Source organism: Telmatherina bonti (assembly GCF_933228915.1).
Source record: "Telmatherina bonti genome assembly, chromosome: 15".
Lineage (NCBI taxonomy): Eukaryota > Metazoa > Chordata > Actinopteri > Atheriniformes > Telmatherinidae > Telmatherina > Telmatherina bonti.
Window position 1 is genome coordinate 39426431 of NC_136613.1, and position 22839 is coordinate 39449269.

Genomic DNA, 22839 nt, shown 5'->3' on the forward strand with positions numbered 1-22839 from the left:
ATGTCCACCTACTGTCCACCTACTGTCCACCTCCTGTCCACCCGCTGTCCACCTGCTGTCCACCTCCTGTCCACCTGATGTCCACCTACTGTCTACTTGCTGTCCACCTGATGTCCACCTACTGTCCACCTACTGTCCACCTCCTGTCCACCTGCTGTCCACCTACTGTCCACCTGCTGTCCACCTCCTGTCCACCTGCTGTCCACCTACTGTCCACCTGCTGTCCACCTGATGTCCACCTGCTGTCCTCCTGATGTCCACCTACTGTCCACCTACTGTCCACCTCCTGTCCACCTGCTGTCCACCTCCTGTCCACCTGCTGTCCACCTACTGTCCACCTGCTGTCCACCTCCTGTCCACCTGCTGTCCACCTACTGTCCACCTGCTGTCCACCTGCTGTCCACCTCCTGTCCACCTGATGTCCACCTACTGTCCACCTACTGTCCACCTCCTGTCCACCCGCTGTCCACCTGCTGTCCACCTCCTGTCCACCTGATGTCCACCTACTGTCTACTTGCTGTCCACCTGCTGTCCACCTACTGTCCACCTATTGTCCACTTGCTGTCCACCTGATGTCCACCTACTGTCCACCTACTGTCCACATGCTGTCCACCTATTGTCTACTTGCTGTCCACCTGCTGTCCTCCTACTGTCCACCTACTGTCCACCTGATGTCCACCTGGTGTCCACCTGCTGTCCACCTACTGTCCACCTGATGTCCTCCTACTGTCTACCTGCTGTCCACCTGATGTCCACTTGTTGTCCACCTGATGTCCACCTGATGTCCACCTGATGTCCACTTGTTGTCCACCTGATGTCCACATGCTGTCCACCTGCTGTCCTCCTACTGTCTACTTGCTGTCCACCTACTGTCCACCTGATGTCCACATGCTGTCCACCTGATGTCCACATGCTGTCCACCTGCTGTCCTCCTACTGTCTACTTGCTGTCCACCTACTGTCCACCTGATGTCCACATGCTGTCCACCTACTGTCTACTTGCTGTCCACCTACTGTCCACCTGCTGTCTACTTGCTGTCCACATGCTGTCCTCCTACTGTCTATCTGCTGTCCACCTGTTGTCCACATGCTGTCCACCTGATGTCCACATGCTGTCCACCTGCTGTCCTCCTACTGTCTACTTGCTGTCCACCTGCTGTCCACCTACTGTCTACCTGCTTTCCACCTGATGTCCACCTGATGTCCACATGCTGTCCACCTGCTGTCCTCCTACTGTCCACCTGATGTCCACCTGATGTCCACCTACTGCCTACTTGCGGTCCACCTATTCTCTACCTGCTGTCCACATGCTGTCCACCTGATGTCCACATGCTGTCCACCTGCTGTCCACCTGATGTCCACCTACTGTCCACCTGCTGTCCACCTGCTGTCCACCTGCTGTCCACCTCCTGTCCACCTGCTGTCCACCTGATGTCCACCTACTGTCCACCTGCTGTCTACTTGCTGTCCACATGCTGTCCTCCTACTGTCTATCTGCTGTCCACCTGTTGTCCACATGCTGTCCACCTGATGTCCACATGCTGTCCACCTGCTGTCCTCCTACTGTCTACTTGCTGTCCACCTGCTGTCTACTTGCTGTCCACCTGCTGTCCTCCTACTGTCCACCTGATGTCCACCTACTGTCCACCTGCTGTCCACCTGATGTCCACCTGCTGTCCACCTCCTGTCCACCTGCTGTCCACCTACTGTCCACCTGATGTCCACCTACTGTCCACCTGATGTCCACATGCTGTCCAACTATTGTCCACCTTCTGTCCACCTCCTGTCCACCCGCTGTCCACCTGCTGTCCACCTCCTGTCCACCTGCTGTCCACCTGCTGTCCACTTGCTGTCCACCTGATGTCCACCTACTGTCCACCTACTGTCCACCTCCTGTCCACCTGCTGTCCACCTGCTGTCCACCTCCTGTCCACCTGCTGTCCACCTGCTGTCCACTTGCTGTCCACCTGATGTCCACCTACTGTCCACCTACTGTCCACCTCCTGTCCACCTGCTGTCCACTTGCTGTCCACCTGATGTCCACCTACTGTCCACCTACTGTCCACCTGCTGTCCACCTGCTGTCCACCTCCTGTCCACCTGATGTCCACCTACTGTCCACCTACTGTCCACCTACTGTCCACCTCCTGTCCACCTGCTGTCCACCTGCTGTCCACCTACTGTCCACCTACTGTCCACCTCCTGTCCACCTGCTGTCCACCTGCTGTCCACCTCCTGTCCACCTGCTGTCCACCTGCTGTCCACTTGCTGTCCACCTGATGTCCACCTACTGTCCACCTACTGTCCACCTCCTGTCCACCTACTGTCCACCTGATGTCCACCTACTGTCCACCTACTGTCCACCTCCTGTCCACCTGCTGTCCACTTGCTGTCCACCTGATGTCCACCTACTGTCCACCTACTGTCCACCTACTGTCCACCTCCTGTCCACCTGCTGTCCACCTGCTGTCCACCTACTGTCCACCTACTGTCCACCTCCTGTCCACCTGCTGTCCACCTGCTGTCCACCTCCTGTCCACCTGATGTCCACCTACTGTCCACCTACTGTCCACCTCCTGTCCACCCGCTGTCCACCTGCTGTCCACCTCCTGTCCACCTGATGTCCACCTACTGTCTACTTGCTGTCCACCTGATGTCCACCTACTGTCCACCTACTGTCCACCTCCTGTCCACCTGCTGTCCACCTGATGTCCACCTACTGTCCACCTACTGTCCACCTCCTGTCCACCTGCTGTCCACCTGCTGTCCACCTCCTGTCCACCTGCTGTCCACCTACTGTCCACCTGCTGTCCTCCTGATGTCCACCTGATGTCCACCTGCTGTCCACCTACTGTCCACCTGCTGTCCTCCTGATGTCCACCTGATGTCCACCTACTGTCCACCTCCTGTCCACCTCCTGTCCACCTGCTGTCCACCTACTGTCCACCTGCTGTCCACCTACTGTCCACCTGCTGTCCACCTGATGTCCACCTGCTGTCCACCTGCAGTCCCAGTACATTCTAGCTAGAGTTAAACTAACGACCTGTTACACACGAACTACAGACAAACTGGTTCGCCCATGGGGCCCGGTCGGGCTCAGCCCGAAATGGTTACATGGGCCCCACCTCCCGTGGGCTCACCATCTGCGGGAGGAGCCGTAGGGGTCGGGTGCAGTGTGAGCTGGGCGGCAGCAAGGGGCGGGGACCCTGGCGGCCCGATCCCCGGCTGCAGAAGCTGGCTCTAGGGACGTGGAACGTCACCTCTCTGGTGGGGAAGGAGCCTGAGCTTGTGCACGAGGTTGAGCGGTTCCGACTAGATATAGTTGGACTCACCTCGACGCATGGCTTGGGCTCTGGAACCAGAACCCTTGAGAGGGACTGGACTTTCTTCCACTCTGGAGTTGCTCATGGTGAGAGGTGCCAAGTGGGTGTGGGCATTCTCATTGGCCCACGGCTTGACGCCTGTATGTTTGCAATGATGGTGAGACCTGGAGGGGAGTGATTGGGAGGCATGGTCCCCCCCCTCTGAACCCAAGTGGTTTTTTGTTGTTGGACTTCTGTACTCGTCATCGATTGTCCATAACAAACACCATGTTTGAACATAAGAGTGTCCATATGTACACCTGGCATCAGGATTCTCTGGGCCGCAGTTTGATGATTGACATTGTAATTGTTTCATCTGCTGGGAACGTCTGTCAAAGCTTCAGCTCCCACCTCAAGCAGAGCTTCAATCATGCTGAGTTGACATTGAGTCTGAGTGGATTGTGTTCTGTGCCTCTATTGTTGAGGCGGCCAGTTGAAGCCGTGGCCATAAGGTCGTTGGTGCCTGTCGTGGTGGTAATCCCAGAACTCGTAGCTTGGTGGAAGGAATACTTCGAAAACCTCCTCATACCTACGACCATGTCTTCTGGTCATTGGGGACAGTGTGTCTGGACTGGCAGACTGGAGTAGTGGTCCTCCTTTTCAAGAAGAGGGCTGGAGGGTGTGCTCCAACCACAGAAGATCACACTCCTCAGTCTCCCCAGAGACAGATGAAGCCATTGGCAGCTGAGTGCGATTCACAGCCAATTGTGAAGCGGCTGGGATGAGAATCAGCACCTCCAAATCTGAGACCATGGTCTTCAGCCGGAATAGGGTGGATTGCCCTCTCCGGGTCGGGAGTCAGGTCCTGCCTCAAGTGGAGGAGTTTAAATATCTCGGGGTCTTGTTCACGAGTGAGGGAAGGATGGAGCGCGAGATGGACAGACGGATCGGTGCGGCGTCTGCAGTAATGCGGACTCTGCGCCGGTCTGTCGTGGTGAAGAAGGAGCTGAGCCAGAAGGCGAAGCTCTCGATTTACCAGTCGATCTACGTTCCTACCCTCACCTATGGTCATGAGCTGTGGGTCGTGACCGAAAGAAGGAGATCGTGCCGACAGTAAAAAAAAATGCAAAGTGCGTTATAAATAAAATTTATAGTTATTATTATTATTATTATTATTATTATTATTATTATTATTATTATGTGGATGAAATGAGTTTCCTAATGCTGGAGGGATCATATCAGTCGGCTGGCCAGGAAGGGCCTCGGGATCCCGCCTGCAGAGCTGGCAATGGTGGCTGGGGAGAAGGAAGTCTGGGCTTCCCTGCTTAGGCTGCTGCCAATGCGACCGACCACGGACATGCAGAAGAAATGGATGGATGGCTATAATAAACATAATAAATATAATATCAATAATAAACGCAAAAAAACTGTTTAAACATACAATTTCTCTACTTACAATACAAATTTAATGACAGGAAGAGAGGGGGGAACAAAGCAAGAGACAACAGTCAAGATCAGACTGATTTTTAGAGAGACCCGACAAAAATGATTGGATTAGACGTTGTTTGGGGAGATTTCAGAGAAGAGAAAAGTGAAGTAGTATGCTCGTGTTGAGCTGCTACTTCACAATTATAATCAAAATAGCAAAAACCGGTACTTATTATGTAGTTATTACAAGTTACGACTGAGAAGACGAGAAGGGAGCCAACTTTGTTTATTTCCGGAATACGTCTTACGTCACGTGCACCCTCTGTCCAATCAGAAGCCTTCCCAACCCGCCGCTCTAAAGAGGAATGAAGTGTTTCATGTAAACATCCATTCGGAATTATTATTTTCATGTAAAGTCGTAGGAAAAAACGTTAATTCAGAATTATTTAATTCCGAATTATTAATTCTGAAGTAAAAACACCATGCATGGAACTGTACTCAATGTAACAACAACTCATCATCTCATATTACTTTAGTCATTCCTGATAATACTTTACTAGTTATTATGATTACTTTACTCATATCTAAGCCTATGTAATTCATTCCTAGGATTACGTAAAAGATTCCAAGGATTACTTTACTCATTCTTACGACTATTTTATTCATTCCTATAACTGATTTTCTTGTTCCATGGCCTACTTTACACATTTCTATTTTTTCTTTACTTGTTTGTAAGCCTATAATGCTCATTCCTAGAACGTCTTACCCATTCCTAAGACTACTTTAAGCATTCCTAGGATTACCTCATTCATTCCAAGGAGTACTTTACTTGTTCCCAGGATTACTTTACTCATTTTTCTATCATTATTGAATTAACTATTCAACAAAACTACAATAAAAGTTAAGAGTAATATTAAATGAAGAGCCATCTAGAAAAGTTGGTTCTTCTCAAAGAGTCGAGTCAAAAGATCGGATCTTTATAAAGTTCCGGACTTCCCATCAGTGGTCTGCAACATAAACACGCGTGTCTGTCCCCCACGTCACTCACCAGAAACCTCGTCGAGCTCGTGCCCTGGTCAATGGCAGCGACCAGCGGCTCCATCTCTGTCTTTTCCTGTCGTTCCGGTTCTGGGTGTGGAAACGGGTCTAACGGGTCCGGATGCAGACCTGAAGCCCGGCGGGGAGGAACCGGGACCGATCCGTGACCCTGATCAGGAGAGAACTGCTGTCTGGTCAGTGGGCGTCGTTCACGCGCCGTCCAATCAGACTCTGAGCAGGAGAAACAATCCTGCGAGGTTCCAAGGACACACTCCCCCCCCACGCGCACACACCGCTTCCCAGCTCAGCCCGGTCTGTTTGGCACGAAGAGGTCCAACTCCTCCTGATAAGTTCCAGCCAGAATCGATCCGCTGATTACCCAGCATTTTACCCCCCCCCCCCCCCCCACCGATGATGTTCATTAAACTGATCTTTCTACCTCAGATCAGGATCCATCCAGATGACAGGAGGCATTCCTGTTGGGAGGAGATAAGATAAGGCTCAGCTGATATAAAATATCATTATGAAACCAGTCAGTGAATCATTTCTGAGAATTTGGTTTATGTAGAAAATGCTGCCTTCAAGGTCCCACAAGGTCTGATCTGACCTGCTTCTCAATGCAAACTGAGTGAGGAGGGTTGTTGAGACTTCTGTGTTGGTAAAACTGGAGGAAGGAAGCAGATAAGTTTGTTCTCTTACTAAAAAAGACACAGCTGCTTGATACTAAATGTGTCCTTGGAGGCTGCACTGCGTATCCCAATGTATTCCTCCGCATCCCTCCTTCCTCAAGGCCTGCTGCTCCCACTAACACACATGTTTTGGCGTGTGGTGAAAGAAACGCTTCATACGTGCAAAGAGCAGACACATGTTAAATTTCAGACTTCAGTATTACTTCAGGGTTGAAGATGCCATCATATACCTGCTCCAGAGAGCACAGTCTCATCTGGACCATTCAGGCAGCACTCTGAGGGTCATGTTCTTTCATTTCTCAGTGCTTTTAATACCATTCAGCCTGCTTTGTTATGTGAGAAGCTCCATAAATTCCAGGTGGATACCTCCACAACCACCTGGATCTATGACTACCTCACAAACAGACCCCAGTTTGTGAGACTGAAAGGTTGTGTGTCTGAGATGGAGGTCAGCAGCACTGGTGCACCACAAGGAACTGTACTCTGGCCATTCCTCTTCACTCTGTACACCTCAGACTTCCAGTACAACTCTGAGTCCTGTCATCTGCAGAAATACTCTGATGACTCTGCAGTTGTGGGGTGTATCAGGGATGGACAAGAAGCAGAGTACAGAGAACTGGTCAGTCAGTTTGTTAAATGGTGCGGTGACAATCATCTCATATTAAATAGCAGCAAAACAAAAGAGATGATTGTTGACTTCAGGAGGAAGAAGAATAAACAAAGCACTGTTTCCATCCTGGGAGAGGAGGTGGAGGTGGTGGAGGAATACAAGTATCTTGAAGTTCAGCTGGACAACAAACTGGACTGGAAATGCAACACTGACTACATCTACAAGAAAGGTCAGAGCAGACTGTACTTCTTAAGGAAGCTGAGATGGTTTAACGTCTGCACCAAGATGTTGCATATCTTCTAGAAGTCTGTTGTGGAGAGTGCAGTCAGCTTTGCAGCATCTGCTGGGGTAGTAGCATCAGAACCAGAGACTTGAAGAGAATCAACAAACTGATCCAGAAAGCTGCTTCTGTGCTTGGAGTAACTCTGGAGCCGCTGGAGCTGATTGTCCAAAGAAGAATGCTGCACAAGCTGATGAAGATGATGGAGGATTCTTCACACCCTCTCCACAACACGGTGATGAAACAACAAAGTGTGTTCAGTGAGAGGCTTCTTCAGGGCCGATGTAAGACTGAAAGATACAGAAGATCATTCCTGCCAGCAGCCATCAGCCTCCGGAACAAGACCTCCTCTAGTTATTATTATTATTATTATTATTATATACTACAATATTTAATTTCCCTTTGGGGATTAATAAAGTATTTTTCATTTCAAGATGTGGAATAGTTTGTGGACAGCATGGACGGCGTGTCCTGCAGACTAAAGAGGAGAGGGAGCATCCAGCTTGTTATCAGCCTGCATCTCTGATGGGATGGGGTTGCATTAGTGCCGATGGCGTGGGCAGCTTCCACATCTGGGAAGCTCCATCAATGCTGAAACATCTGCTCCCATCCAGACAACGTCTCTTTCAGGGAAGACCTTCCACCATGCTGGACCACATCCTGATGGTGGAACAGGAGAACTGGTCCAGCAGGACCACATCCTGATGGTGGAACAGGAGAACTGGTCCAGCAGGACCACATCCTGATGGTGGAACAGGAGAACTGGTCCAGCAGGACCACATCCTGATGGTGGAACAGGAGAACTGGTCCAGCAGGACCACATCCTGATGGTGGAACAGGAGAACTGGTCCAGCAGGACCACATCCTGATGGTGGAACAGGAGAACTGGTCCAGCAGGACCACATCCTGACGGTGGAACAGGAGAACTGGTCCAGCAGGACCACGCTGGACCACATCCTGATGGTGGAACAGGAGAACTGATCCAGCAGGACCACATCCTGATGGTGGAACAGGAGAACTGGTCCAGCAGGACCACATCCTGATGGTGGAACAGGAGAACTGGTCCAGCAGGACCACGCTGGACCACATCCTGATGGTGGAACAGGAGAACTGGTCCAGCAGGACCACGCTGGACCACATCCTGACGGTGGAACAGGAGAACTGGTCCAGCAGGACCACATCCTGATGGTGGAACAGCAGAACTGGTCTGCTGCAGTCCAGATGTTTTAACCGGTACAAACATCTGGAGCATCATGGAAGCAGAAAACCAGCAACAAGGTCCAGTAAAGCAGCTGCAATCCAGCATCAGGACCAGAACAGGACGACTTTCCTCTCCTGAACCTCCTGCAGCTGCTCTCCTCACTTCCAGATGTTTCCAGATGTCAGAAGAAGGGGAGATTCTAACGATGCTAAACATGATCCTGGAGGTAGTTTTTACAGACGTGTTGCTGCATCAGATCCTTTTTTTTCCCCATCAGATGATAAAATTAGAAGTTCAAGTTATTTCTAAAATGTCCGACAGAAGTTCTGTCCACGTCAGAATAAAAGATCCTGCACACTGACCAGTCTGATACCAAACGGAGATGTCGGCGGCAGTACTGACGGTCAAATGAGGATTTTGTGAAGCACTGGACCAGTTCAGCCAGTTGCTTTTAAAATGGGATTAGCAGGAGCTTTGGTGACGGCGTCCTCTCCTGGAGAAACGCAGCACTGCGGTGAAACGAGGCAGAGACCTGCTGAACCAGGACCCATCCTGTCAGCAGACTGTGTGAAGGCAGGGGGCCCCACTGGGAGGCCCCCGAGCTGGGCGTCCATCTGAGGAGAATTACAATCACCTCACTTCTCCCTCTGAGACCCAGCTGTGGTTTGACTGGCAGAGGAGATGGGGGTAGGAGGAACCAGTAAACAGAATGATTTATGATTAAAATATGTTATTCAGTATGATGTCTTCAATAATAAAAAACTCATCTTCTTCAGCGACCTCCAGATGCAGCGAACAAGGACGCTTTTCTCAGGAGGTTCAGTTTAACCCTCTGATGAGGGAATTATTAAAAACAATGCAACATTTTACTCCTACAGACACTTTTTAATTTTTAATATGATTTAACTTTACATTTAGTTGATTACACGCTCTATTCTGTAGCAATATTTATAAATGAATAAACTGTCATATTTATGTAGATATTCTATGAAAATAGACGAGTATTTTCTTGTCCTGTTGATCACTGAGGAAAACTTGGTAATTAAATGTACAAGTATGAATTTTTATGCTATATTAGTTTATTCCTCAGTGTGTTGGTGACTGTAAATAAACCATCCTCGCTGATGAATAGACTAGAAAACAGAAGGAGTAGCTTTTCTGGAGTGGACACGATGCATCAAAGCAGTGCGATCACCTGAGGACCAGACTCCTGTCCAGCACTGTGGGTCATCTGCTGGCTGGAATGATTAACAGGTACATCCTTGTTAGTCAGGAGTGTTGATGGACTGAGGTGTTATGGGAAAGGTGTGTAGCTCTGGTCCTCCAGGTCCACTGCCATGCAGGCTATAGATGTTTCCTGATCCAACACACTTGGTTCATTGTTGTCTGGTTCTTTCCAGACATGTAGACTCATCCATGTGGTTCGGCCACTGCAGCAGGAAACACCCACCAACCTGCAGGACAACGCTTCTCCAGGGCTGACTTACCTGCAACATCAGCTCAAAATCATCTGGAACTGGCAAAAATAAATGTTTTTAAAAATTGTAAGGAGAAAACAGAACAAAAAGAGACAGTTGAGAGATAAATGTAAGGAGTTTGTGAAGTGGTGGAGGCGCATGTTTGTTTGTCCTGCTAGCAAGCTCTTAAGTTGGCTAACTGGAGTTGAGTCCACATTGAACAGTTTTTTTACTGGTGTGTTCAGGATTGTTGTTTTACTTGTATCATCTTTCTCAGACAAGCTCTGCACGTCAGCTAAATACAAATTGATTTGAATCGGTTTGTTGCAGCAGGGACACTTGGAAAACCTGTTGGACACCAGGAATGGGAATACCTGCACTACTCTGCAGGCATGTGCTGTGAGCTCTAGGGTTTGGCAGACAGACAGTCGCAGACTGTACCGGACACACAAATCATCCTTTAAATATGTAGACACCAATCAGCAACATCCAGCAATTTAAAAAGAACCCAAAAACTGCAGTTCCCCCTTCATCCACTAGGGGCTCCAAAACAGAGCAAATCTCCATAGACTCCCATGTTAAAAAGACCAACTTCACAGCAGATATAAACATGTTTACAGCAGGAATAAACATGTTTACAGCAGATATAAACATGTTTACAGCAGATATAAACATGTTTACAGCAGGAATAAACATGTTTACAGCAGATATAAACATGTTTACAGCAGATATAAACATGTTTACAGCAGGAATAAACATGTTTACAGCAGGAATAACCATGTTTACAGCAGATATAAACATGTTTACAGAAGAAATAAACATGTTTACAGAAGAAATAAACATGTTTACAGCAGGAATAAACATGTTTACAGCAGATATAAACCTGTTTACAGCAAATATAAACATGTTTACAGAAGAAATAAATATGTTTACAGCAGGAATAACCATGTTTACAGCGGATATAAACCTGTTTACAGCAAATATAAACATGTTTACAGAAGAAATAAACATGTTTACAGCAGGAATAACCATGTTTACAGTGGATATAAACATGTTTACAGCAGGAATAAACATGTTTACAGCAGATATAAACATGTTTACAGCAGGAATAAACATGTTTACAGAAGAAATAAACATGTTTACAGAAGAAATAAACATGTTTACAGCAGGAATAACCATGTTTACAGAAGAAATAAACATGTTTACAGCAGGAATAACCATGTTTACAGAAGAAATAAACATGTTTACAGAAGAAATAAACATGTTTACAGCAGGAATAAACATGTTTACAGCAGGAATAACCATGTTTACAGCAGATATAAACATGTTTACAGCAGGAATAAACATGTTTACAGCAGGAATAACCATGTTTACAGAAGAAATAAACATGTTTACAGCAGGAATAACCATGTTTACAAAAAAAATAAACATGTTTACAGAAGAAATAAACATGTTTACAGCAGGAATAAACACGTTTACAGCAGATATAAACATGTTTACAGCAGATATAAACATGTTTACAGCAGGAATAACCATGTTTACAGAAGAAATAAACATGTTTACAGAAGAAATAAACATGTTTACAGAAGAAATAACCATGTTTACAGCGGATATAAACCTGTTTACAGCAAATATAAACATGTTTACAGAAGAAATAACCATGTTTACAGCAGGAATAACCATGTTTACAGTGGATATAAACATGTTTACAGCAGGAATAAACATGTTTACAGCAGATATAAACATGTTTACAGCAGGAATAAACATGTTTACAGAAGAAATAAACATGTTTAAAGAAGAAATAAACATGTTTACAGCAGGAATAACCATGTTTACAGAAGAAATAAACATGTTTACAGCAGGAATAACCATGTTTACAGAAGAAATAAACATGTTTACAGAAGAAATAAACATGTTTACAGCAGGAATAAACATGTTTACAGCAGGAATAACCATGTTTACAGCAGATATAAACATGTTTACAGCAGGAATAAACATGTTTACAGCAGGAATAAACATGTTTACAGCAGGAATAACCATGTTTACAGCAGATATAAACATGTTTACAGCAGGAATAAACATGTTTACAGCAGGAATAACCATGTTTACAGAAGAAATAAACATGTTTACAGCAGGAATAACCATGTTTACAAAAAAAAAAAACATGTTTACAGAAGAAATAAACATGTTTACAGCAGGAATAAACACGTTTACAGCAGATATAAACATGTTTACAGCAGATATAAACATGTTTACAGCAGGAATAACCATGTTTACAGAAGAAATAAACATGTTTACAGAAGAAATAAACATGTTTACAGAAGAAATAATCATGTTTACAGAAGAAATAAACATGTTTACAGCAGAAATAAACATGTTTACAGCAGGAATAAACATGTTTACAGCAGGAATAACCATGTTTACAGCAGATATAAACATGTTTACAGCAGGAATAAACATGTTTACAGAAGAAATAAACATGTTTACAGCAGGAATAACCATGTTTACAGCAGGAATAACCATGTTTACAGCAGATATAAACATGTTTACAGAAGAAATAAACATGTTTACAGAAGAAATAAACATGTTTACAGCAGGAATAAACATGTTTACAGCAGATATAAACCTGTTTACAGCAAATATAAACATGTTTACAGAAGAAATAAACATGTTTACAGGAGGAATAACCATGTTTACAGAAGAAATAAACATGTTTACAGCAAATATAAACATGTTTACAGAAGAAATAAACATGTTTACAGCAGGAATAACCATGTTTACAGTGGATATAAACATGTTTACAGCAGGAATAAACATGTTTACAGCAGATATAAACATGTTTACAGGAGGAATAACCATGTTTACAGAAGAAATAAACATGTTTACAGCAAATATAAACATGTTTACAGAAGAAATAAACATGTTTACAGCAGGAATAACCATGTTTACAGTGGATATAAACATGTTTACAGCAGGAATAAACATGTTTACAGCAGATATAAACATGTTTACAGGAGGAATAACCATGTTTACAGAAGAAATAAACATGTTTACAGCAAATATAAACATGTTTACAGAAGAAATAAACATGTTTACAGCAGGAATAACCATGTTTACAGTGGATATAAACATGTTTACAGCAGGAATAAACATGTTTACAGCAGATATAAACATGTTTACAGCAGGAATAAACATGTTTACAGAAGAAATAACCATGTTTACAGAAGAAATAAACATGTTTACAGCAGGAATAACCATGTTTACAGAGGAAATAAACATGTTTACAGAAGAAATAAACATGTTTACAGCAGGAATAAACATGTTTACAGCAGGAATAACCATGTTTACAGCAGATATAAACATGTTTACAGCAGGAATAAACATGTTTACAGCAGGAATAACCATGTTTACAGAAGAAATAAACATGTTTACAGCAGGAATAACCATGTTTACAAAAAAAATAAACATGTTTACAGAAGAAATAAACATGTTTACAGCAGGAATAAACACGTTTACAGCAGATATAAACATGTTTACAGCAGATATAAACATGTTTACAGCAGGAATAACCATGTTTACAGAAGAAATAAACATGTTTACAGAAGAAATAAACATGTTTACAGAAGAAATAACCATGTTTACAGCGGATATAAACCTGTTTACAGCAAATATAAACATGTTTACAGAAGAAATAAACATGTTTACAGCAGGAATAACCATGTTTACAGTGGATATAAACATGTTTACAGCAGGAATAAACATGTTTACAGCAGATATAAACATGTTTACAGCAGGAATAAACATGTTTACAGAAGAAATAAACATGTTTACAGAAGAAATAAACATGTTTACAGCAGGAATAACCATGTTTACAGAAGAAATAAACATGTTTACAGCAGGAATAACCATGTTTACAGAAGAAATAAACATGTTTACAGAAGAAATAAACATGTTTACAGCAGGAATAACCATGTTTACAGCAGGAATAACCATGTTTACAGCAGATATAAACATGTTTACAGCAGGAATAAACATGTTTACAGCAGGAATAACCATGTTTACAGAAGAAATAAACATGTTTACAGCAGGAATAACCATGTTTACAAAAAAAAATAAACATGTTTACAGAAGAAATAAACATGTTTACAGCAGGAATAAACACGTTTACAGCAGATATAAACATGTTTACAGCAGATATAAACATGTTTACAGCAGGAATAACCATGTTTACAGAAGAAATAAACATGTTTACAGAAGAAATAAACATGTTTACAGAAGAAATAATCATGTTTACAGAAGAAATAAACATGTTTACAGCAGAAATAAACATGTTTACAGCAGGAATAAACATGTTTACAGCAGGAATAACCATGTTTACAGCAGATATAAACATGTTTACAGCAGGAATAAACATGTTTACAGAAGAAATAAACATGTTTACAGCAGGAATAACCATGTTTACAGCAGGAATAACCATGTTTACAGCAGATATAAACATGTTTACAGAAGAAATAAACATGTTTACAGAAGAAATAAACATGTTTACAGCAGGAATAAACATGTTTACAGCAGATATAAACCTGTTTACAGCAAATATAAACATGTTTACAGAAGAAATAAACATGTTTACAGGAGGAATAACCATGTTTACAGAAGAAATAAACATGTTTACAGCAAATATAAACATGTTTACAGAAGAAATAAACATGTTTACAGCAGGAATAACCATGTTTACAGTGGATATAAACATGTTTACAGCAGGAATAAACATGTTTACAGCAGATATAAACATGTTTACAGGAGGAATAACCATGTTTACAGAAGAAATAAACATGTTTACAGCAAATATAAACATGTTTACAGAAGAAATAAACATGTTTACAGCAGGAATAACCATGTTTACAGTGGATATAAACATGTTTACAGCAGGAATAAACATGTTTACAGCAGATATAAACTTGTTTACAGCAGGAATAAACATGTTTACAGAAAAAATAAACATGTTTACAGAAGAAATAAACATGTTTACAGCAGGAATAACCATGTTTACAGAAGAAATAAACATGTTTACAGCAGGAATAGCCATGTTTACAGTGGATATAAACATGTTTACAGCAGGAATAAACATGTTTACAGCAGATATAAACATGTTTACAGCAGGAATAAACATGTTTACAGAAGAAATAAACATGTTTACAGAAGAAATAAACATGTTTACAGCAGGAATAACCATGTTTACAGAAGAAATAAACATGTTTACAGAAGAAATAAACATGTTTACAGCAGGAATAACCATGTTTACAGAAGAAATAAACATGTTTACAGCAGGAATAACCATGTTTACAGCAGAAATAAACATGTTTACAGAAGAAATAAACATGTTTACAGAAGAAATAAACATGTTTACAGCAGGAATAACCATGTTTACAGAAGAAATAAACATGTTTACAGCAGGAATAACCATGTTTACAGCAGATATAAACATGTTTACAGCAGGAATAAACATGTTTACAGCAGATATAAACATGTTTACAGCAGGAATAAACATGTTTACAGAAGAAATAAACATGTTTACAGAAGAAATAAACATGTTTACAGCAGGAATAACCATGTTTACAGAAGAAATAAACATGTTTACAGAAGAAATAAACATGTTTACAGCAGGAATAACCATGTTTACAGAAGAAATAAACATGTTTACAGCAGGAATAACCATGTTTACAGCAGAAATAAACATGTTTACAGAAGAAATAAACATGTTTACAGAAGAAATAAACATGTTTACAGCAGGAATAACCATGTTTACAGAAGAAATAAACATGTTTACAGCAGGAATAACCATGTTTACAGCAGATATAAACATGTTTACAGCAGGAATAAACATGTTTACAGCAGATATAAACATGTTTACAGCAGGAATAAACATGTTTACAGCAGGAATAAACATGTTTACAGTGGATATAAACATGTTTACAGCAGGAATAAACATGTTTACAGTAGATATAAACATGTTTGCAGCAGGAATAAACATGTTTACAGCAGGAATAAACATGTTTACAGCAGGAATAACCATATTTACAGCAGATATAAACATGTTTACAGCAGGAATAAACATGTTTACAGAAGAAATAAACATGTTTACAGAAGAAATAATCATATTTACAGAAGAAATAAACATGTTTACAGCAGAAATAAACATGTTTACAGCTTGGTACAAAAAAAAAATCCATTTTAGGTTTAATAGGTCAGCTTTACCTTCATGACAACTGTGGGGGGAGTACATTTTTATTTTCTAATTCCTCCATATAAAAGAAATTTAATCCTGAAATTTGACATATTTAGGAGTGTGTCCTTTTGATTGACAGGTACCTGATTTACCGCTTCAAGAAAGAGAAATGTGGAACAATTGCGGTTTTTAGCGACGGGATTTAGCTTTAGCCCACTTGCCATGTCTATGTGCAACCCTGTTAGCTGGTTAGCGCTTGTTAGCTCGGTTAGCTCTTAGCTACAGAAAGCTCAGAGTTTGCTCGATGTGAATCATCCACCATGACGCTCACAGCCCCCCTCTCAGCTCCACCTCTTGCTCACCACATTGACACAAAGTTCATAATTTTTGTTCCTTAAGATAAACCCAAAAGTTATATAATCCTTAAAAAAGGAATTTTACAAAGATGGAAATTTTCCTTTTAACCATGAATATGTCTCTGACCAAATTTTTGAAGAGTGCCACAGGAGAAAAACACATTGTCGGTGTCCTCAATATTGTTCCCACAGAATGAGAAATTGTTGTCATTAATATTAAAGAGTAATCTGAGTAACTCTTTGATGGGTAGATGTTATTTGAAATTTTAAAATGTGTTTCTTTTGCTTTGGGGGATACAGGGAATTTCATATAGAAAGACCTAAATTTAATAATTGTGGTTTTGTCAAATTTATGTAAAGTGTTATTTTTGTTTTGCTTTCCAGGAAATAAACTTTCAATGAAGCATTTTCTGATAAAGGAGTTATTGCATTTCCAATCCAGGAGAGGGGTTCCATGAACATACAGCGGGACGATTTGGGGCTGGATAGTTTGATGCATCATTACATTCCTGGTCAAGAGTACGAATTGTTTGGGAAGTGCATTGTAAATTCTATATTTATTCTAAGATACGGGGGTTAAAGTTATGTTTTATGCTAAATTGTTCATAACGCAATGAATTTCCATCCATATCTATCAGGTGAGTCACTGGCCATATGTTCCTCTCCATCCAGTTTCCATAGAATAACAATTTGTTATGATGCAGTATATATCTGTTGTTCCAAATAACATTAGAGGAGGGGGGAGAAGTTAAGTACTGATTTCTGAAATTAGTGATTTAATATTGTAGCAATAATCCTTGTTTTTAGTGATACTGGAGCTAAATTTCCAATATTTATTTGAGAAGGTTTTCTGATTTTATTTGTAGTTGTAAGAGACAGTGATCAGTTAATTGAGCAGCAGACATGCTCAAGCTGATATCGTGACATAAGTCATTTGATATTACCCAGTGATCAATCCTTGATTTTAGACTATAATTCGGGCCGAACCATGAATATTGTATTACACCTGGTTTGAGGTGACGCCAAGCATCATTTAAATTTTGTTCACTACAGAAATTTTGAAAGACTGTATTGGGGTGGCTTACTATATAGTTAGAGGGGTATCGATCCAAAAATTCATCCTGAACCAAGTTGAAGTCCCCTCCTATTATTACATTTGCAGTAGAGTTTATTATTTAAGATGGTCTAACTGATCGGTGATCTGTTATAGTAAAATCTGTTTTTCTTTGTTATTATTGTAGCCATAGATATTAATTAGGATTAATTTTAAAGTGTCAGTGAGTACTGTGAGAATTAAGCAGTGACCATTTTCATCTGCCTTGTGAGAAATAAATTGTCCGTTAAAGTGATTAATAAGGATAGCAACTCCTGCTGATCTTGTAGTACTATGACTGAAATAAACTTTGTCTCCCCATTATTGAGACCAAAAGGCTTCATCTTCCTTCTCAGAGTGAGACTCCTGTAGAAAAATAAAGTCAGCCTTTTTCCCTTTACATAATAAAAAAGATTTTTTTTGGTTGAGTCTCTCAAACCCCTGGAATTAAGAGAAAGTAAAGAAATATCAGATTTAAGTTGGAACATAGAACAGAACAAAATGAGTAAAATGTAAGAGTGCTACTAGCTGAGAACTTTAAAGTAGCAAAACCCAAAGTATGTAATTACCCCATGAGCTCTTTGTATGTTAGGACCGTACCAGTTTATGGCGTGACTCTCTGTCCATTTATAAATGCATGAAGGCGACGGAACTTGGTCTTGTGACCATTTTTCCTTGCTTGTTCAACTTTTTGCCACACAGCTTTTCTCGTATCTCTGTCTTCCTTGATGAGATCTTCTGCAAACCGAATGTTGAGATCTCTGCAGACAGGGTGGTTCTTGGTTGTTCGCCATCGTTCATCTCTGAAGATTCTTCTGGTGAATTGCATGATGATTTGGCGAGGACGGCTGGCGTTGTTTGGGCCAAGATGGTGTACTGTGTTGAGGATGAAGTCCATCCTCTCCTTCCAGTGTGGAACAATTTTTGTGATGATGTTTACCACAGCATCTCTAGTATTTTCATCTTTTTCTTCTTTGACACTGTTCAGCCTGAGGTTCCATCTTCTTTTGTAACGTTCTAATTCAGAGTATCTCTTTCCCAGTTCCAACATTTTAACGTCCATCTCCATGTTTTTCTCTTTCTGGCATTTCACTTTAGCTTCCAGTTTCTTGCTTGTTCTTTGCACTCTTTAATTTCTGCAGAGTTAAAGTCTACAGCTTTGGCAACACTATTAATAGTTAATGTGTTTTGCTTAAGCTCCAACTTGTCTTGGAGGGTGCTAATGGCTAGCAGGATTAGACACATGGTCTGCATTGGTTCAGAAGATTGCAGTTTCGTCTGCCCTTTGTTTTTTGAGGGGTGTTAGTGATTTCACTGGGGAGGTTAAGTTGTTCTTAGCGCCTCTGGTGTTTGTATCCACGTGTGCTCAGGCGAACAGTAGTTGTGTGGGAAGAATGTTTGAGCTTTGCTGCTAGCATTAATTTCAGCATTAACCAGCCAAGGGTTTGTACCATTTCAGAGAGTTGAATGTCCTTAAATACCGTCTGGTAGGTCAAAGTTAGGTTATCAACTTCTTGTGGGGGAATATTTTGTTAGATATGTGTCTTAAATGTCCATATACGGGGTTTTGCTGCACTGTGTTACGTGTTACGTGTGTTGCGTGCATCTGCTCCCTCCGCCATCTTGCTGGAAGTCGCCAATGAGCTTCAATTCAGCTCTCAGAAACCTACGGGTGACATAATGACATAATAATGTATGATTTATACTTGATTTGCTTGACTATAATTACCAAAAAGAGGAAAAGAGCTTCATCTTTTATTTCTTTAAAGCTCTTGATTTGATTGAACACAGGTTTATATTCCATACACTAGCTATTAGGATTTGGTGTGGACAGCATCGTCCCAACAAGGACAGTGAGGTGCTTCCCCAATAACAAACCCTGGATCACCAGGGACCTGAAAAAGCTGCTGAACATCAAAAAGAAAGCCTTCAGGGGGGACCAGCCTGGTGGAGGTCTGGACAGAGCTAATGAGCTGAACATATTCTTCACCAGGTTCAGTTCACCCCCTACCTCCAGCCCAACAGACCACACACCCTCCATAAGCCCACTGCTTTCCTGTCACGCCTCCAATCTGTCACCCTGCAGCTCAGTCATGGACCAGAACACAGCTTCATCTCCCTCCACATCAGGACATCCTGAGACCTCCACCTTGTTTGTCTCCTGCAATCAGGTTAAGAAGCAACTTGAGAAACTGAACCAGAACAAGGCTGCAGGTCCAGATGGTGTCAGTCCCAGAGTTCTCAAGACCTGCTCAGAACAACTATGTCCGATTCTCCAGCACCTTTTCAACACCAGTCTGAGACTAAATAGAGTCCCAGTGCTGTGGAAAACCTCCTGCCTTGTTCCAGTGCCTAAAAAAACACAACCAGCTGAACCAAGTGACTACAGACCAGTTGCCCTGACATCTCACATCATGAAAGTCCTGGAGAGACTCTTACTGGCTCACCTCAACAAGCAAGTAAACACCTTTCAGGACCCATTCCAGTTTGCATATTGTAATGGACTTGGGGTTGAAGATGCCATCATATACCTGCTCCAGAGAGCACACTCTCATCTGGACCATTCAGGCAGCACTCTGAGGGTCATGTTCTTTCATTTCTCAGTGCTTTTAATACCATTCAGCCTGCTTTGTTATGTGAGAAGCTCCATAAATTCCAGGTGGATACCTCCACAACCACCTGGATCTATGACTACCTCACAAACAGACCCCAGTTTGTGAGACTGAAAGGTTGTGTGTCTGAGATGGAGGTCAGCAGCACTGGTGCACCACAAGGAACTGTACTCTGGCCATTCCTCTTCACTCTGTACATCTCAGACTTCCAGTACAACTCTGAGTCCTGTCATCTGCAGAAATACTCTTATAGAAGACATGTATTCTGGGGAGCACTATGTGCGTGTGTGTGTGGGCGTGGTTAGGTGTAAGTGCATGTCGGTGGCGCAAAGTTTTAAAAGGTACACTCTCACTTGGGGAAAAGGTTTGGGAGAGGCAGCTGGGTAGCCGTAATTTTTGTTGACCGTGTTTCGCTTTTCTCCTTTGTATTTTGCTTTAGCCTTTTGTGTGTTTTCTTCAATATTATTCCGGTTTATTTTCTATCAAGTCATCACAGCACGTTCTCTGTATATATAAAGCAACGCTGATCCTATGAAAAGAAACCATCTTAAACGCAACTGGATCCAGCATCTCTTTGGAAGGACGAAGCGCGTCACCAATATTACAGGACCCAACACCTTTCAGCGGCTTTAGGAAAAGGAAGCCGCAACATTTGTCAACAAAAAGGCATCTATGAAAAGCTTCACGCTGCGCCAAATGAACGGGCCAGTGGTAGGAGAAAAGGAGCAGCTAAGTGCGCAAAACGCAATTCATTCATCTGAATACAGGTAAGCCAAGCCTGTTTCATGATTTTGTGGATTACGCTGAAAGCAATCCTGCTGTTGATGCCGCCGAGCGTCTTATAAGGAATGAATGAATGAAGCGGACATTTTGCGCCAGAGGAAGCGCTACTTCCTTCTGCCTGGCCGTGATTGAAACGGAATGGTGCGCAGCGCCGATGTTGTCTGGATATCAAGTTGTTGAATTGTGAAATCTGAATGCAAAAGGCATGAACCTCAAATATATCTCGGAACTTTGAATGTTGAGTTATGTGAAATGAAGTTTAATTAAAATGAGTCAAGCAAGCACGGGTTCAAACATGATGGAAAACGAAAGAGGGACAAGGGAAGTTAAACTCACCATAAAAGCTCTGGAAAACAAAATCGAACGACTCCAAAATGAGCGTAAAACTGCTACCAATAAAATCAAAGCATTAATACCACAAATTAAATCTCAGATGAAATGAAAGGAAAATGGTTCAGAAATTTCTCTGGGACTTGAAAACTTAAATGTACTGTGTGAAAAGGCCCACTCAGCACACAAGGAGCTGTTGCCATTACTTCCAGAGGAGGAAAAGGAAAAACAAAATGAATGGTTTTCCACCATTATGGAATATTCGGAGGCATTTACTGATGCAGTGAAAGACTGGCAAAAGGAGAATTTGCATAGAAATGCAGAACCACCACCACCACCAACTGCAAGCCCAGGCAGCGCTGACAAGCTGAAACCCTCTCCTGAACCTGAAGCAGACATTCAAGTGGAACCTGAGGACAGTGTTTCAAATGTAGGGAGTAAAAGATCACATTACTCCTCCACAACCTCAAGATCCTCTGCACAATGGAAAGCGGAAGCAGAGCTGGCTGCATTAGAAGCAAAACAAAAACTGCTTGACGAAAAGCATGCACTTCAAGAGGAAGAAGAAAGACGACGGAAAAGAAAGGAGAAGTTTCAGTTGGACACTGAAATTGCTGAAAAAATGGCAACTCTAAATTTGCTAAAAGCCAGAAGCAGTATCGTCAGTGGAAGTCACAAATCAAGAGCTTCTGACGGGATGAACTCCTACCTGGAAAAGAAACAACATCCACAAAAGCCAAAACTTCTTAATGTGAAAGCATTAGAATTTATCCCATCGCTGTCCACAAAACCAAAGAGGAAAACCTGTGACGACGCACCTCCAACAGTAGAGCCATCTGTTCCTGCACTGACGCAGAATGGAAATGCATTTTGTGATGACAGCAATGGCATGTTTGATATAATGAGAAAGCAGAATGAAATAACATCACTTCTCATACAACAGCAATGCCTGTCTGCTCTTCCAAAAAGAGAAATCCCAGTATTTGATGGCGACCCTCTTAAGTTTTACTCTTTTATGAGAGCATTTGAATATGGAGTGGAATGTCATACAAATAACAACGATGATCGACTGTATTTTTTGGAACAATACACAAAAGGAAATGCAAAAGAGCTTGTGAGAAGTTGCCAATATATCGATGCACAAAGAGGATATTTCAAAGCAAAGGCGCTATTAAAGGAGCGTTACGGAAATGAGCAGAAGGTGGCATCGGCTTATATGGAAAGAGCATTGTCTTGGCCACAAATTAAACCAGAGGATGTGAAGGCTCTGTCGGAATACAGTCTCTTTCTCCGCAGCTGCTGTAATGCTATGGAGGACGTGCAATACCTACGTGATCTGGACACACCATCTAATATGCTGGACATTATAAAGAAATTGCCATACAGGATGAGAGAAAAATGGAGAAGTCATGCCTGCGACCTTCAGGAGAAATCAG

The 22839-nt window shown here is 42.2% G+C and overlaps 1 protein-coding gene across 1 annotated transcript in view; it reads right to left on the reverse strand.

Moving 5' to 3' along the window:
- LOC306767000 (glycerol kinase-like) overlaps positions 1 to 5864 on the reverse strand; it is a 37169-nt gene extending 31305 nt beyond the window's left edge. The window contains exon 1 of the mRNA XM_079254882.1: positions 5777 to 5864. Coding sequence (XP_079111008.1) covers positions 5777 to 5830 — 54 coding nt within the window. The 5' untranslated portion in view covers positions 5831 to 5864. The remainder of the gene's footprint in view (positions 1 to 5776) is intronic.
- Positions 5865 to 22839: the final 16975 nt, after the last annotated feature.